The sequence below is a fragment of the Amblyraja radiata genome, chromosome 15 (assembly GCF_010909765.2).
Source record: "Amblyraja radiata isolate CabotCenter1 chromosome 15, sAmbRad1.1.pri, whole genome shotgun sequence".
Classification (NCBI taxonomy): Eukaryota; Metazoa; Chordata; class Chondrichthyes; order Rajiformes; family Rajidae; genus Amblyraja; species Amblyraja radiata.
Genome location: NC_045970.1, coordinates 27,754,816 through 27,769,282, shown reverse-complemented (window position 1 = coordinate 27,769,282; position 14,467 = coordinate 27,754,816). Strand labels below are relative to the sequence as shown.

Below are 14,467 nucleotides of genomic sequence, written 5' to 3'. Positions count from 1 at the left end.
CCCTCTCAACTCCATTCTCCTGCTTTCACCCCGTAGGTATTGACCACCCTTTTTAATCAAGAACCTATCAATCTTTACTTTAAAAATACCATGCGACTTGGCTTCCCCAACAGTCTCTGTGGTAATGAATTCCATAGATTCACCACCGTCTTGCTGAAGAAATTCCTCCTCATCTCCATTCTAAAGTTGTGGTCTTTTATTCTGCAGCTGTGCCCTCTGGTCCTAGACTCTCCCTCTACTGGAAACATTCTCTCCACACCCACTCGATCTGGTCCTGGCTCTGCCTCCACCTGGAAGTTGGATTGCAGATAAATGAAGTGATTCAATTTTTCTTCTATTCAGTTTCTAAAAGTTAGGGGCTTGTGTTTATTACAGGTCAGCGTTTTAGACCTCAGGTCACCCGTGCCCATGGTGCCCCAATGCTTGTTGGGGGAAACGCAGGCATCTGCAGATACACACAGTAACATGTAATACATTTTTGGATCCCTCCTCAATCATTTTCAATAATCCATTTGTGATCCATCCCTTCATCAGCCTCCCATGCCTTGGCATCACCTGTGAAGTTTGTCTCTGTGTGACTTAAAGGGGACTTTTCTGATGCTGGGAACGGGCTTGTGGGCTTCATTAAACTAGCTTACTTATTGACCTCTCCATTTTGTCCCCCACTCTCTTCCTTGTGCCATGGTAGTGACTGAGGCAATTTTCTGCATCTATGGCCCTCACCAGGCTCCACTCAAACTTGACCTTGCCTACCACTCACTTCGTAACACTTGATACTATCCCTCCAACTGAAATTTCTTGCAAATGGTCCGCAGGTATAAAATGTGTACTGGTCTTGATGGATATACGGCCTTTTCTGGGGCAACCATAGAAACATAGACACATAGAAAATAGGTGCAGGAAGAGGCCATTCGGCCCTTCGAGCCAGCACCGCCATTCATTGTGATCATGGCTGATCATCCCCTATCAAAAACCCGTGCCTGCCTTCTCCCCATATCCCTTGATAGAAACACCGATTTGGAAGTTTGAATGTTTTCCACCATGTCAGTAAATAGATGCCCTTGGGTGCAGAAAGGAACTACAGATGCTAGTTTCCATCTGCCCTGACTCTCAGTCTGAAGAAGGGTCTCGATCCGAAACGTCACCTAGTCCTTTCCTCCAGAGATGCTGTTTCTGACCTGCTGAGTTACTCCAGCATTTTGAGTCTATACTAGATACCCTTGCTTGTGTTTTTTTCTCTGCTGTTGAGCCATTATACCTCATCTGTTGCTTCTCCCAAAATTGCCAGTGTGATAATGGTCCCAACTGTTAACGGTGATGGAATGATTAGTTGCCATAGTCGTTTCAATTTCAACGTATGTTTAATGCCAAAATCCCCAAATTGTAGCCCTCGCCACCACAATTAACAAACATTTGATGAGTCCAGGTATTTACCACTAACCTCCCTGTAATAATATGCTCTGAAAATTGGTATTTTGCTGAGTGAGATCGAAATGAGTTTTGAACCATTTACCAAACTATAATTAATGCTTGGCAGACTTTCTGTCCTGATAAACTCATTTTGTGCATGAGAACTTTAGTGGTTTGAAGAAGAACGCTATCCACTTAAGTATAATATATCATTAATCTTAAAGATGTTTAGTGAAATTTCTCCTGATGGGGTAATTTTTCATTTCATGTTTTGGATAATGTTTATGTTGCCAATTATTAAGGTTTTCCCCCCATTTTTGGTTTGCTTTTTGTCACCCATTTTGTAATGTCATTGGTTGTTCAACTAAATTAATGAGATGATTGTTGCTGAGACACACAAAGGCAAACTTTAGGCTTTAGAGATGCAGCATTGAAACAGGCCCTTCAGCCAACCGGGTCCGCGCCAACCAGCGATCACCTCGTAGCACTATCCTACACTCTTGCAACAATTTACAATTTTACCAAAGCCAATTAACCTTCAAACCTGCACGTCTTTGGAGTGTGGGAGGAAACCAGAGCACCCCGAGCAAAACCCATGAGGTCACAGGGATAATGTACATACAGCACTCGTGGTCAGAATTGAACCTGGATCTCTGGCGTTGCAAGGCAGCAACTCTACCGGTACGCCACTGCGCTGTCCAAAGGAGAATGGGGAAGTCCATGCCATGGAGATGTGTTGGCGGCTTCCTTTAAGCCAATTGCCAATGCTACTAAAACAGGCCAATGTAATTATTCACAATTCCTCATCAACCTCCAATGGGCATCTGAACCTGCAATTTTCTCACAATTTTCTCACAATGAAGCATTTTTCTTAGTGCAACACTGAATGCGTTGTCATCTGATCTTAATAACACCATGGAATTGAGATTATTTTGTCATATTTTGAGCCTGATTTCTCAGACTGGCCTAATTCTGCTCCTAGTCTTATCTCTGATGAACCAAAGATTTTTGCTTAACCTATCAGCTTGCTGGGCAAATGGGGCTAGCTTAGATGGGGCATCTTGGTCACTATGGACAAGTTGGGCCAAAGGCCTGTTTCCGTGTTGTGTGACTTTATGAGTCTGTGACAATAAATGCTCATTGGCACTATTTGGATATGAGAGACTCAGCTGTTAGTTGGGCTTGCATCATCACCTTAGATCCATCCACAAACTCATGAAAAGTAAAACTAAACAAAGCAAATTAAAAGCTTCAGCTATTAAATATGTGCTGGGCAAGTTTGACCTGCACCCTGGGTCATTTGACACCAAATGATTCCACAGTTATTAACTCTTAGAAGAGCACTGGATGGAGTAGGAATCTTTGGACAAGAAGAAAATGCAAATACTGAACCGGCCATTCACTCTGTTTCCTGGTGATACTAACATATAAGCTGCACTAGGAACTACTCCCAGTATTTTGATATAAATATCCAATGTGCATTGGAAGAACAAGAATGTACACGATGAGACAAATTAAGAAAACAAAAAAATTGTATTTGGTTGACATCTGTCAGAGATTTTTCAACAGTTTAACATTAATTAAATATTTTTCATAGTGTAAGTGTTGTACATGCAAAGTTAATTATCAAGCTTCTGAACAGTCTACCATAAGCTGGGCTAGTGCCTGATTCACCTCCTTCCTACTGCCGACATTTTGGATTTTGTTTCTGAAACTGGTGCACTACAATGCTGAGAACTATATTCTACAATCTGTATCTTTCCCTTTGCTCTACCTATTGTACTTGAAATAATCTTGATTGCATGTATGCATTGTATTATCTGCTCTGACTGGGTAGCATGCAAAACAGCTTTTCACTGTAGCTCAGTACACCTAAACCCATTCCTAAACCTAACAAGCTGAATATAGGTGTACAAAATCATGAGAGGAATAGATCAGGTAAACACATAGTGACTCTTGCCCAGAGAGGGGAATCGAGAACCACACGACATTGGTTTAAGGTGAGGGGGGAAAGCAAGAACCTGAGGGATAACTTTTTTTACACTAGGGATGGTGGGTATATTGAACGAGCTGCCTGGAGGAGGTAGTTGACACCCATATAAATGAGTGGCATTGTTGACTGAGGGAAGAATGTTGGTCAGGAGGCTGGGAATGCTTTAGCAAATAGTGCTTTGGGGATATTCCTGTGATTATGTTGTGCAATGGTGCTTGAACCCACAAACCTCTGACAAAGAGCAAAGAATGCTCCCAGCTGATTCCACAAAAGAATCAGGAATTTCAGCTGAGGCATCGTAAGTAAGGGCAGGGCTGTCGGAAAAGCACGATGACTGGTGCCAGTCCAATGTCTCTGATTCACCTCTGTCGACAGGTGTGGAGACTGCAAATTATGCCATTCAAATTTTGCTGATGGGTGCATTGCGATAATGTCTATCTATCTGGGCCTGTCTATAACTTGATGGTGAAATGCAGCACAGACCATAATTGGTCTGTTTATGAAATGTTTTGAAAGTATGTCCTTTGAATGTTTTAAGGATCATGATGAGACTGCAGAGGTTGTTTAACTTCACAATTGGGGTTTGGGACAGGAGCATGTCATCAAATAATTTGTCTATAAACTGTCGGAACCAGTAGGTTAACAGTTCGAAAGGTACTTCCTTCTCCAAGTGCTCTTTTACTGTGCAATTATATTTATTTTAATTTTGTTTTAAAATGCTTATTTCCCATTTGAAAGCAATACTGTAATTTATGACTTAAATTTCCAGCTGGCGAGGAGGAGTATATCTACATGAACAAGGTTCTACTAGAAGAAGCAATTGCAGCTGAGAAGAAAACGGCAGAGAAAGGCAAGTAGACCATTGGAAATAGTGTTTCACAACGACAAGACATTTGTATTTACGGTTTTATGCACTTCATTTTTTAGAAGATTATCATATGATTAAAAGACTTTGGGCATTATGATATTTAATGCAGTGTCCATCGGCCAGTTGAGGATGCAAGGAAGTTAACAAATCATGACAGACAGCGTGTGCAGAACAATAAGGAACAAAATATACTGCGCCTTTCTATCTTGCTTGAAATCGGAAGTCTACTTTGTATTGAACTGGAAGGCACTCAAGTTTGTGACAATAATTACTGTCTGAAGAACTAAAACATCACCTATCCATTCGCTGCATAGATGCTACCTGATCCACTGAGTTACTCCAGCAATTTGTGTTTTGCTTAAGACTCTAAAATCTGTGTTTTGCTCAAGACTCTAAAATCTGCAGTTGTTTGTGTCTACATTTAAGTGGTAGTTGTGGTCTGGAAGTTGGATGAGAGAGCATATGGGCATGAGAGGTACCACTGGAATACAGGTACTTTCTTCATAAGGGATTATCCTCTATGATTGGGAGTAGAAAGGAAAAGACGAAGAAGCTAACGTTCAGCACCTTTGCTTGATGGAATCATCAATCTAAGGAATAAGGTCTCCTAAAACACTGTGGTGTTTGGTGACAACAATTTACGCAACTTCTCATTAGCTGTGGCTCTCAAGTACTGACTCTGAAGAGTTCCCATATTACCCTTCATCGACAGTCACATCCTAAAGGGGAAAATGTAGTTGGTGCTTTTTTAATGTAGCTGTAGAACTCCCGCTGAGAAAGGCAATATGGAATCAGGTCAACTATCCAAGGCAACTATGCAATGGCAATCTGCCAACTTCCAGATGAACTCATCTAGTAAATGAATGGAACCTCGTGGCTCCTACTTGAACTAGGCTTATAACCCTTTCCAAGTGGCTAAATCTGCAAGGCATGAATTAAACAGAGAGAGTCACCTTGTATAGACAAGCTGTAATTTTAGCTTGTTAAACTGTAACAGTACGTCCAAATTCTGATTCTTAATCATCTGTTTAATGGGTTTATGTGCATTCCTAAAGACCACATGTTCCTATATCCAAACAGAATCCTCTAGATGGATTTCTTATGTTAATTTGAAAACTCCAAAACGGTAAAGGTTTTCAGCTTGTGCAAACTACTCAGTTCTGTCAAATCAAATGCACATATTTAGTGGAAAAGTTAAGAAATTCATACATTTTGCGATGACCTTTTTAGAGCTACTGCATTAAAGAAGTAGGGTCATTTAGAGACAGCTGGCAAAGCCATGGAGTCATAGAGCATGTATACAGGCCCTTCAGCCCAACTTGCTCACACTGCCTAACATGTCCCATCTACACTAATCCCACCGGCCTTTATTTGGCCCATATCCCTCTAATCCTGTCCTATCCATGTACCTGTCCAATTGTTACACTGTGTAATAGTCCCTGCCTCAACGACCTCCTCCTGCAGCTCATTCCATAGACTCACCAGCATTTGTGTGAAAAAAAATTCTCTCTGATTCCTGTTAAATTTTTCCTTCTTCGCCTTAAACCTGTGTCCTCTGGTTCTTGATTTCCCTACTCAGGGGAAGAGACTGTGTGCAACATACTCTCATGATTTTATATACCTCCCTGAGAACACCCCTCATCCTCCTGTGCTCCAAGAAATATAGTCCCAGCCTGCTCAACCTCTCCCTATAGCTCAGACACTCGAATCCTAACAACATCCTCGTAAATCTTCTCTGTACGCTTTCCAACTTGATAATATCTTTCCTATGACTTGGTGCCCAGAACTGAACACAATACTCTAAATGCGGCCTCACCATCATCTTATACAACTGCAACCTGACTTCCTAACTTCTGTACTCAATATGCTTGCATATGTATACACAATAGTTTGCATACGTTGGCTTGGATCGCTCGATGGCACTCTTTGCTGTGAATAATATAGATGCGGGTTGAAGACGGACTTCAAAGTGCAGCCACATGGGATGGTACCGCAATGCCATGGTACCATGGGAGCTTAGTGCTGGGGAAGCATAGTGGTATGGGAGGGCAGTGATGGGTTGTGGTGGTGGAAGACACATCGTCTAAAGCAAATGATGTTCTAGACAAGCAGAGGGGAGAAGGCTGTTGTGGGACCAGGCTTAGGCTGCACCACTTTGCTGATTGTCCTGATCATTCTTTATTTCTGATTTGGGTCCCTGGAAGTACATGTGTAGTCCATGTATAAACCAATTTCATTAGCAGAAGAATCCTAGATTTTGCAAAGGCGCTCATCTACGTTCAACAAGCAGATGTTGGTAAATGGTAGGGAACTGAAGAATGTAGGTGAACAGAGGGATCTGGGAATAACTGTGCACAGTTCCATGAAAGTGGAATCTCATGTAGATAGGGTGGTAAAGAAAGCTTTTGGTGTGCTGGCCTTTATAAATCAGAGCATTGAGTATAGAAGTTGGGATGTAATGTTAAAATTGTACAAGGCATTGGTGAGGCCAATTCTGGAGTATGGTGTACAATTTTGGTCGCCTAATTATAGGAAGGATGTCAACAAAATAGAGAGAGTACAGAGGAGATTTACTAGAATGTTGCCTGGGTTTCAGCAACTAAGTTACAGAGAAAGGTTGAACAAGTTAGGGCTTTATTCTTTGGAGCGCAGAAGGTTAAGGGGGGACTTGATAGAGGTTTTTAAAATGATGAGAGGGATAGACAGAGTTGATGTGGAAAAGCTTTTCCCACTGAGAGTAGGGAAGATTGAAACAAGGGGACATGACTTGAGAATTAAGGGACTGAAGTTTAGGGGTAACATGAGGGGGAACTTCTTTACTCAGAGAGTGGTAGCTGTGTGGAATGAGCTTCCAGTGAAGGTGGTGGAGGCAGGTTCATTTTTATCATTTAAAAATAAATTGGATAGTTATATGGATGGGAAAGGAATGGAGGGTTATGGTCTGAGCGCAGGTATATGGGACTAGGGGAGATTATGTGTTCGGCACGGACTAGAGGGGTCGAGATGGCCTGTTTCCGTGCTGTAATTGTTATATGGTTATGTTTTGGCACTGATTAAGAACTGTTCATATTATGTGGCCACGGTCTCTTCCTCTTGCAATATTGTTTACAGCAGGCCAACAACCACTTTCTTTGCAACTCTCATTCTGGTTTGAGTGTACAAAGTACTTCCTTCAGAATGACTTGAAATCTATTTTTAAAAAATCCCCTGTGGATGACAATACTCCAGCTGCAGGCTCAAATCATCATATCAGGACAATAAATGCTGGTATAATTGTTGTGGTTTTGCTTTTTTAATGGAAAATACAACTGCTTAGGCCAACTGCAATTATTGTCAATGAACAAAAAAACAAAGCAGACAACTATCAACTCTATAGTTGATGACAATGGTGTGTTGTTTCCACTGGGGTGAATTGTCAACTAACTTAGCTATAAAATGGCAATCTTGTTGAGCAACCCTTACCATTACACTGAAAAGAAAATAGAGGCATTTGAAGCAGTAGCAACATTAAAAATTCAGAGCCAGTTAATTTCCTCTCCTTGGATTTATTTTAACTCCTAAATTACAAACTCAAGACTTCTCCAATTAGAATTACAGGACTGGGTCTCGGGGTCCTGTTGATTCAGTTGTGGTGTGTAGTTATGTGAAGAAGAGGCCTGTGGATTGATGCTTTGTCTGGAGATCAGGTCTCTTGAAGACAATGGGAAGTACCAATTGAGTGGTGACAGAAATCGTCATTTTATGGTTAGTGACAACACTGAGTAGAGGTACCATCTGTCGTGGTGTAGACTGACTCCCCTCTCCCCCCCCCCCCCCACCACCAACCCCCCCCCCCCCCCCCCCCCCCCCCACCCGCCTCCCAAAAATCTTTGCACATCCTCAATCCTTTCCACTCATCACTTTAATTTCACGTTCCATGTATCTTGTGTTTTATGACCGTTGCCAAATCAATTTCCCCTCTTGGGATAAATAAAGTTCTATCGTATCGTAATGGCATGTAATTGTTTCTTTTTAAAATTCCTTATCAATTTATTGAAGCCATAAACAACAAATCTAATCTCCCGGCATGTAACTCGTATGACCAGAGCACAGTACCATATCTGAAATATCATTTCTAGATCCCAAGCTTCCTTGGAATTGCAACTGGCATATCTCAAATGTGTTGTAATTCAAAAGGGAAAAAAACCCAAATGGATGGTGTAGGGCTTTAAGGTTTCTGAGCTGATGTTGATGAGTTTCGGATGAGATAAACCGTGAATTAGATAAACACCAGCAGCTTCGGAATATGTAAATTCTTCAATGAAGATCAACAGCAACTTTATGTGTGTGCCATATGTATGGTTACTGCACTTTGTCACACGACCTTTAAGGTGAGGGGAGAAAGATTTAATGGGAACCTGAGGGGTGACTTTTTCACACAAAGGTCAGTGGGTGTATGGAACGTGCTACCGGAGGAGGTAGTTGAGGTAGGTACATTGCAATATTTAATAAAAATTTAGACAGGTACATGGATTGGACAGGTTTAGAGGGATAAGGGCCAAATGCAGGTAGATGGGACTAGTGTAGATGGGGAGTTTAACAAACTCATTATTTCTTGGTCCAACACTGATTATAACCCCTTTTATTTTACCCACCTCAGTGCAGTAATCTCTTCCTCATTTTGAACGTTAAGAGGTATGCGTTGACATGGCCCCGATACTACATCAACGTACAGGACCACTTTGGGAGGTGGCCACACACATCACGGATGGCCATGTTCCCCATCCCTTACATAATATTAATAATAATAAATTTTATTTATGGGCGCCTTTCAAGAGTCTCAAGGCCACCTTACAAAAATTTAGCAAGCAGAGGAAAAACATGTATGCGGAATGAAATAAATAGTAGAGACATGACTAATACACAAATTAAAGACATAATTCAATTCAAAACACAATATGAGGCAATTCAAGCACAGATGAAAAGGGAGGGAGATGTGGGGCTAAGGATAGGAAGAGGTGAAGAGATGGGTCTTGAGGCGGGACTGGAAGATGGTGAGGGACACGGAATTGCGGATCAGTTGGGGGAGGGAGTTCCAGAGCCTGGGAGCTGCCCTGGAGAAGGCTCTGTCCCCAAAACTGCGGAGGTTCGATTTGTGGATGGAGAGGAGACCGGCTGATGTGGATCTGAGGGACCGTGAGGGTTGGTAGGGGGAGAGGAGGTCAGTGAGATATGGGGGGGCCAGATGGTGGAGGGCTTTGTAGGTGAGGACCAGGATTTTGTAGGTGATCCGGTGGGAGATGGGAAGCCAGTGAAGTTGTTTGAGGACTGGAGTGATGTGATGTCAGGATTTGGTGTGGGTGATGAGTCGGGCGGCTGCGTTCTGGACCAGTTGGAGTCGGTTGATGTAGGTGGAGCTGATGCCAAGGAGAAGTGAGTTGCAATAGTCCAGTCGGGAGGACTGGACGTCTTTCATTACCTCCAGGACAAAGCTTTTTCATAGCAGGTCGGTGAATGTCATGGAGTGAGTTCCCACAAAACCTGCCAACTTTCCTAGTGATTGGTGCAACAAGAACCCTGACAGGTGTGGCAAGATTTGTTCCCAGGTGTGTTCCCTGACAGGATTGGCAAGATTTTCCTGCAGCTTAGATCAGGAAAAACGTAGTTTGTGACTGGCTTGAAATTCAGAGCCAGAAACATGCCATTGCCGGCTTGTTTCTGAAGTAAGGTGTGAAATATGAAGAAGGGTTTCGGCCCGAAACGTCGCCTATTTCCTTCGCTCCATAGATGCTGCTGCACCCGCTGAGTTTCCCCAGCAATTTTGTGTACCTTGTGAAATATGATAGATTGCTTTCATAGAAACATTAATCTAAACCAGTGATGTTTTGTTGTTAAGGTGGATCTGAACTGGCATGAGAATTGCACATAGCAATTTTATAACACAGTCAAATCGCTCAGATCCAATGTTGAATTATATGTTTATCATTTAACCCCTCGATAAATGTCACACTTTATATAGTTGCATGAATATATATCAAATTCTAAACCTGAGGAGAAATCTGTTCCAGATATCCCAAACACAAACTTAAATTGCTTTCCAATGTCTGCAACTTTGACATTCATAATTTCCCTACATATTGTAACATGCAGTGTGATTTCATGAGCTAATAGCAATGGTTGCTAGCAGCCATAAAAGCAACTTCCTCTTAGCAAATGGAAAAACCTGAATTCTTGCCATCAGTCTTAGCAACCAGTTCGTTGAATGGGTGACTCGATGAGTTAACACTTTGTTTTGTCACCTTTGGGAATTGAGTTCAGACCAAGTCTTAATTGATTGAATGAAGTTGTGCACTGAGTGCAGGTCACAAAGGTCCCGCATGAAATGAATTTGGGCTTTGTCAGTTTGATTCCTGCTGAGTGTTGGCCCATTGCCTGAAAACTGGCACCAAGCTAGCAATTTCTTGTAGAAAAGAATACAAGGATGACTGTTGTGGGAATGGAAGCAACGCACTGATGCAATGGAGAATAACTGTTCTTCTCATGTTCAACAAAGATGCATTGTTGGGAGAGGATCAAGGGAAATTCATAGATGCCACACCTGACCTGGGAACATTGTGACCAAAAGACCCAATTGCTAGAATGACTCAGCAGGTCAGGCAGCATGCCTGGAGGACATGGATAGATGGCGTTTCAGGTCAGGACCCTTCTTCAGCTTAATGAAGGTCTCGACCCGAAAAGTCACCTATCCATGTTCCCCAGAGATGCTGCCTGACCTGCTGAGCTACTTCAGCACTTTGAGTCCATTTTTGTAAACCAGCATTTGCAGTTCCATCTGTCTCCAGGATTATGGGATTCTTGCAAAAAGGACATTTCTCCATTTCTCAACAGTGACATCTCTTTTCTTGATTTCAAAGTATTTGGAAAAATTAATTACCAGGTTCAATTTGTAAAGTAAAATTAACCGGAGTTCTATTTTAATGCAGAAACAAGCAACTGCAGTTGCTGGTTTAAAAAAATAACACAAGAGTGCTAGAATAACTCGGCGGGTCAGGCAGCATCTCTAGAGGACATGGATAGGTGAAATTTCAGAAACTTCTTCTGAAGGGTCCTGACCCGAAACGCTACTATCCATGTCTTCCTGAGATGCTACCTGACCCTGTGAGTTACTCCAACACTTAGCGTTTTTGCTCATTTCAATGCCCTTGATTCGGTGATAACAGTGAGATACCAAACTTGAATGTTATGTTAAATTGTGCCCACATTCCCTCACAGGTGGATATACCGGATCCTACCCGATCATTTTTAAGCAACTCTCCCAATAACCTGTCTAATATTCAACCAAAATCACAAATGACCATCTTATGTGATTTTATCTCATACCTATATGAATATTGGATGCTATGTTTGTTACAATTAAAAAAAACAGAAACAATGGTTGCAAAGCACTTGGAGCGTTTGTACAGTATTTTATGTTTTTCTGTTATATTTATATACAGTCACTCCCTGAATTAGGTAAGGGTTTTGTTCCGTGAACCCTTACGTAACTTAGATTTATTGTCAGTCGGAATCACCGTTCCCATCCTCTGCCTGAAATAATTAACTGAGAGTATTAACCGTCTCAGTGGTGTCCAGCTGCGTCTGGGGCACTTTCTGTGGTGCGTGGCCTTCTGGGTAGGCAGTGCCGCCATTGCCGGCTTGTTTCTGAAGTAAACTTGAGTGATAATACAGTGTTGTGGAAATTACAGACTGCACTGATTGCACTAGGTACTGAGGACAGAATTGTTTACGTAAGTGCAACTTTCTGTGAGTCACCTATTGTGTCATTTGGGGGAGTGTCTGTAATTTTAATAAAGATCATTCATTTTGGAGTTGACAGAATTTTAGATTCTTGATTCATTTTGATTTTAGCAGCACATGCCAACACTTTTAGGAAATTGCTGCTTTCAATTCCTGAAAATGGGCTCCATCTTTACTGAATTTGGCAGCTGCACTAAAGTTGGAGTGTGTTATGGTGAGAATATATTGATGCTATAATACCACTCTGGGGATTAAAAAGACTTGAGCAGATCAAGGAATATCATTCTGTAACAGGTCTGAGGCAATCTTGGAACTTAGTGATTGATAAAATATTCTTCACTGCTGGAACTGAAGCAATTTCATTACTATCTGTGAACAGTGTGTACACGTAACCATTTTGGATACAGAGCCTTCTGAACTACATGAGGCCATGTAAAATATAAATGTGGCTGAGAGGTATCATCTGTATCGTCTCTTGGTATATTTAAATATCTGACATATTTTATTATTTGTTGGAACAATAGTATGTTAGTTAATATGGAAAATATGGTCATAAAGACATTAACTAAATGGCTGCCTTGCCAAAAAATATATAGATAATAAAGATTTACTCTTGTATAGCATTTTCACAACCTTAGGATATCCCAAAGTGATGATTAATCAATGAAAGATCCAAAGGGCTGGAGTAATTAACTGGGTCAGGCAGCATCTCTAGAGGACATGGATATGCGATGTTTCAGGTCAGGACCGTTCTTCACACTGATTGTGTGAGGGAGGGGGAGTGGGGGCTTGGGGGAGAACGTTGGAAGAGAGGTGGAGGCTGGACAAAGCCTGGCAAGTTAAAGGCACACATAGGTCAGGGGGGGTTAAACAATAAATATGTGGACAAAGGCCAGAGATGGGAAGAAGACAAAAGGCTGAGAGGTAAGGAGATGGCAGAAGATAACAAGGGAAAGGGTGAGGGTTGTTGTTGGTTAGTTAATTATGAAGCACTTTCGATGTGCAATAATTGATGCAGTCCAGGAAACGTGCCAGTCTTTTTGCTGAAAACATACTCCCACAAACAGCCAAGTGACAATTGTTGAATAATCCCTATTTTTGTACACCGAGGTCAACATTAGGGATAACAATTGGACCAAGGATAACTCCCCTGTTCCTCTTCCAACTAGTGCCCTTTGATCTTTTAGTTGTACATGAGAGAGTCGCAAGAAATTGGAAGTAGGAATGGGCCACTCGGCCTCTCAAGCCCGCCCTGCTATTTAATGCAATCGTGGCTAATCTATGCCTGCTTCAGTTCCTCTCTGTGCCAGTCATTGGTGTAGACAGGGCCTCAGTTCCAGGCAATGTCGGAAAGATGGCACCACTCAGTACTGCACTGGCTTGACAGACTACATTGCTCTGATCAGCCCGGTTTTGAACCACCTATTCTGAACCCAGAAGTGACAGGGCTGCCAGCAGAGCCACGCCTGAAACAAGGGGAACACTCCAAATATAAATCTAATGATTAAATAATGAACCAAATTGTGCTTGAGATGGACACAAAGTGCTGGAGTAACTCAGTGGGTCAGGCAGCAAAAAGGGCAGGTGACGTTTCGGGTCAAGACCCTTCTTCAGACAGCCTGTCTGTGTTCTCCAGGGATAGAGTCCAGAGGAAACAGTCCTCCAAGCAATAGTTTTTAACAGTGTAGGAAGGACCTGCAAATGCTGGTTTAAACCTAAGATAGACACAAAAAGCTGGAGTAACTCAGCGGGACAGGCAGCATCTTTGGAGAGAAGGAATTGGTGACGTTTTGGGTCGAGACCGTTCTTCACAAAGTGGAAGCCCGTGACTTTCAGTCTGAAGAAGTGTCTCAACCCGAAACGTCACCCATTCCTTCTCTCCAGAGATGCTGCCTGTCCCGCTGAGTTACTCCAGCTTTTTGTGTCTATCTTTGGTACAAACCATCATCTGCTGTTCTTTATCCCTACAAATTGTGTTTGATGTGGCTTGCTGCCATGGTCATCGCCATCAGTGTACCCACCCTCTCCCCACACCCAGGATATTCTGGCTCAGATGCTTGAGTCCAACTGAACTGGGCTATCTGATGCCACAGTCCGACAAGGGTGTGTAGCCCATTGACAGTTCAGGGCCCACCCTTGGTGGCCCCACCAACTTTTGGCCTCTTGTCCAAATCTCTGAGGATTTGTGAGACTGTTAAAGACTCTAGATAGACACAAAAATCTGGAGTAACTCAGTGGGACAGGCAGCATCTCTGGAGAGAAGGAATGGGTGACGTTTCAGAGTCAAGACCCTTCTTCAGATTGAAAGTCACGAACTTCCACTTTCTGAAGAAGGGTCTCAACCCAAAACTTCACCCATTCCTTCTTTCCAGAGATGCCTGTCCCGCTGAGATACTCCAGCATTTTGTGTCTATCTTCGG

The 14,467-nt window shown here is 42.4% G+C and overlaps 1 protein-coding gene across 2 annotated transcripts in view; it reads left to right on the top strand.

Moving 5' to 3' along the window:
* The window catches only part of afap1l2 (actin filament associated protein 1 like 2), a 203,936-nt gene that overhangs the window by 111,228 nt on the left and 78,241 nt on the right, over window positions 1-14,467 (top strand). For both annotated transcript variants that reach the window (XM_033033925.1, XM_033033924.1), the window contains exon 3: window positions 4,173-4,253. In XM_033033925.1, the coding sequence (XP_032889816.1) occupies window positions 4,173-4,253 (81 nt within the window). The remainder of the gene's footprint in view (window positions 1-4,172; window positions 4,254-14,467) is intronic.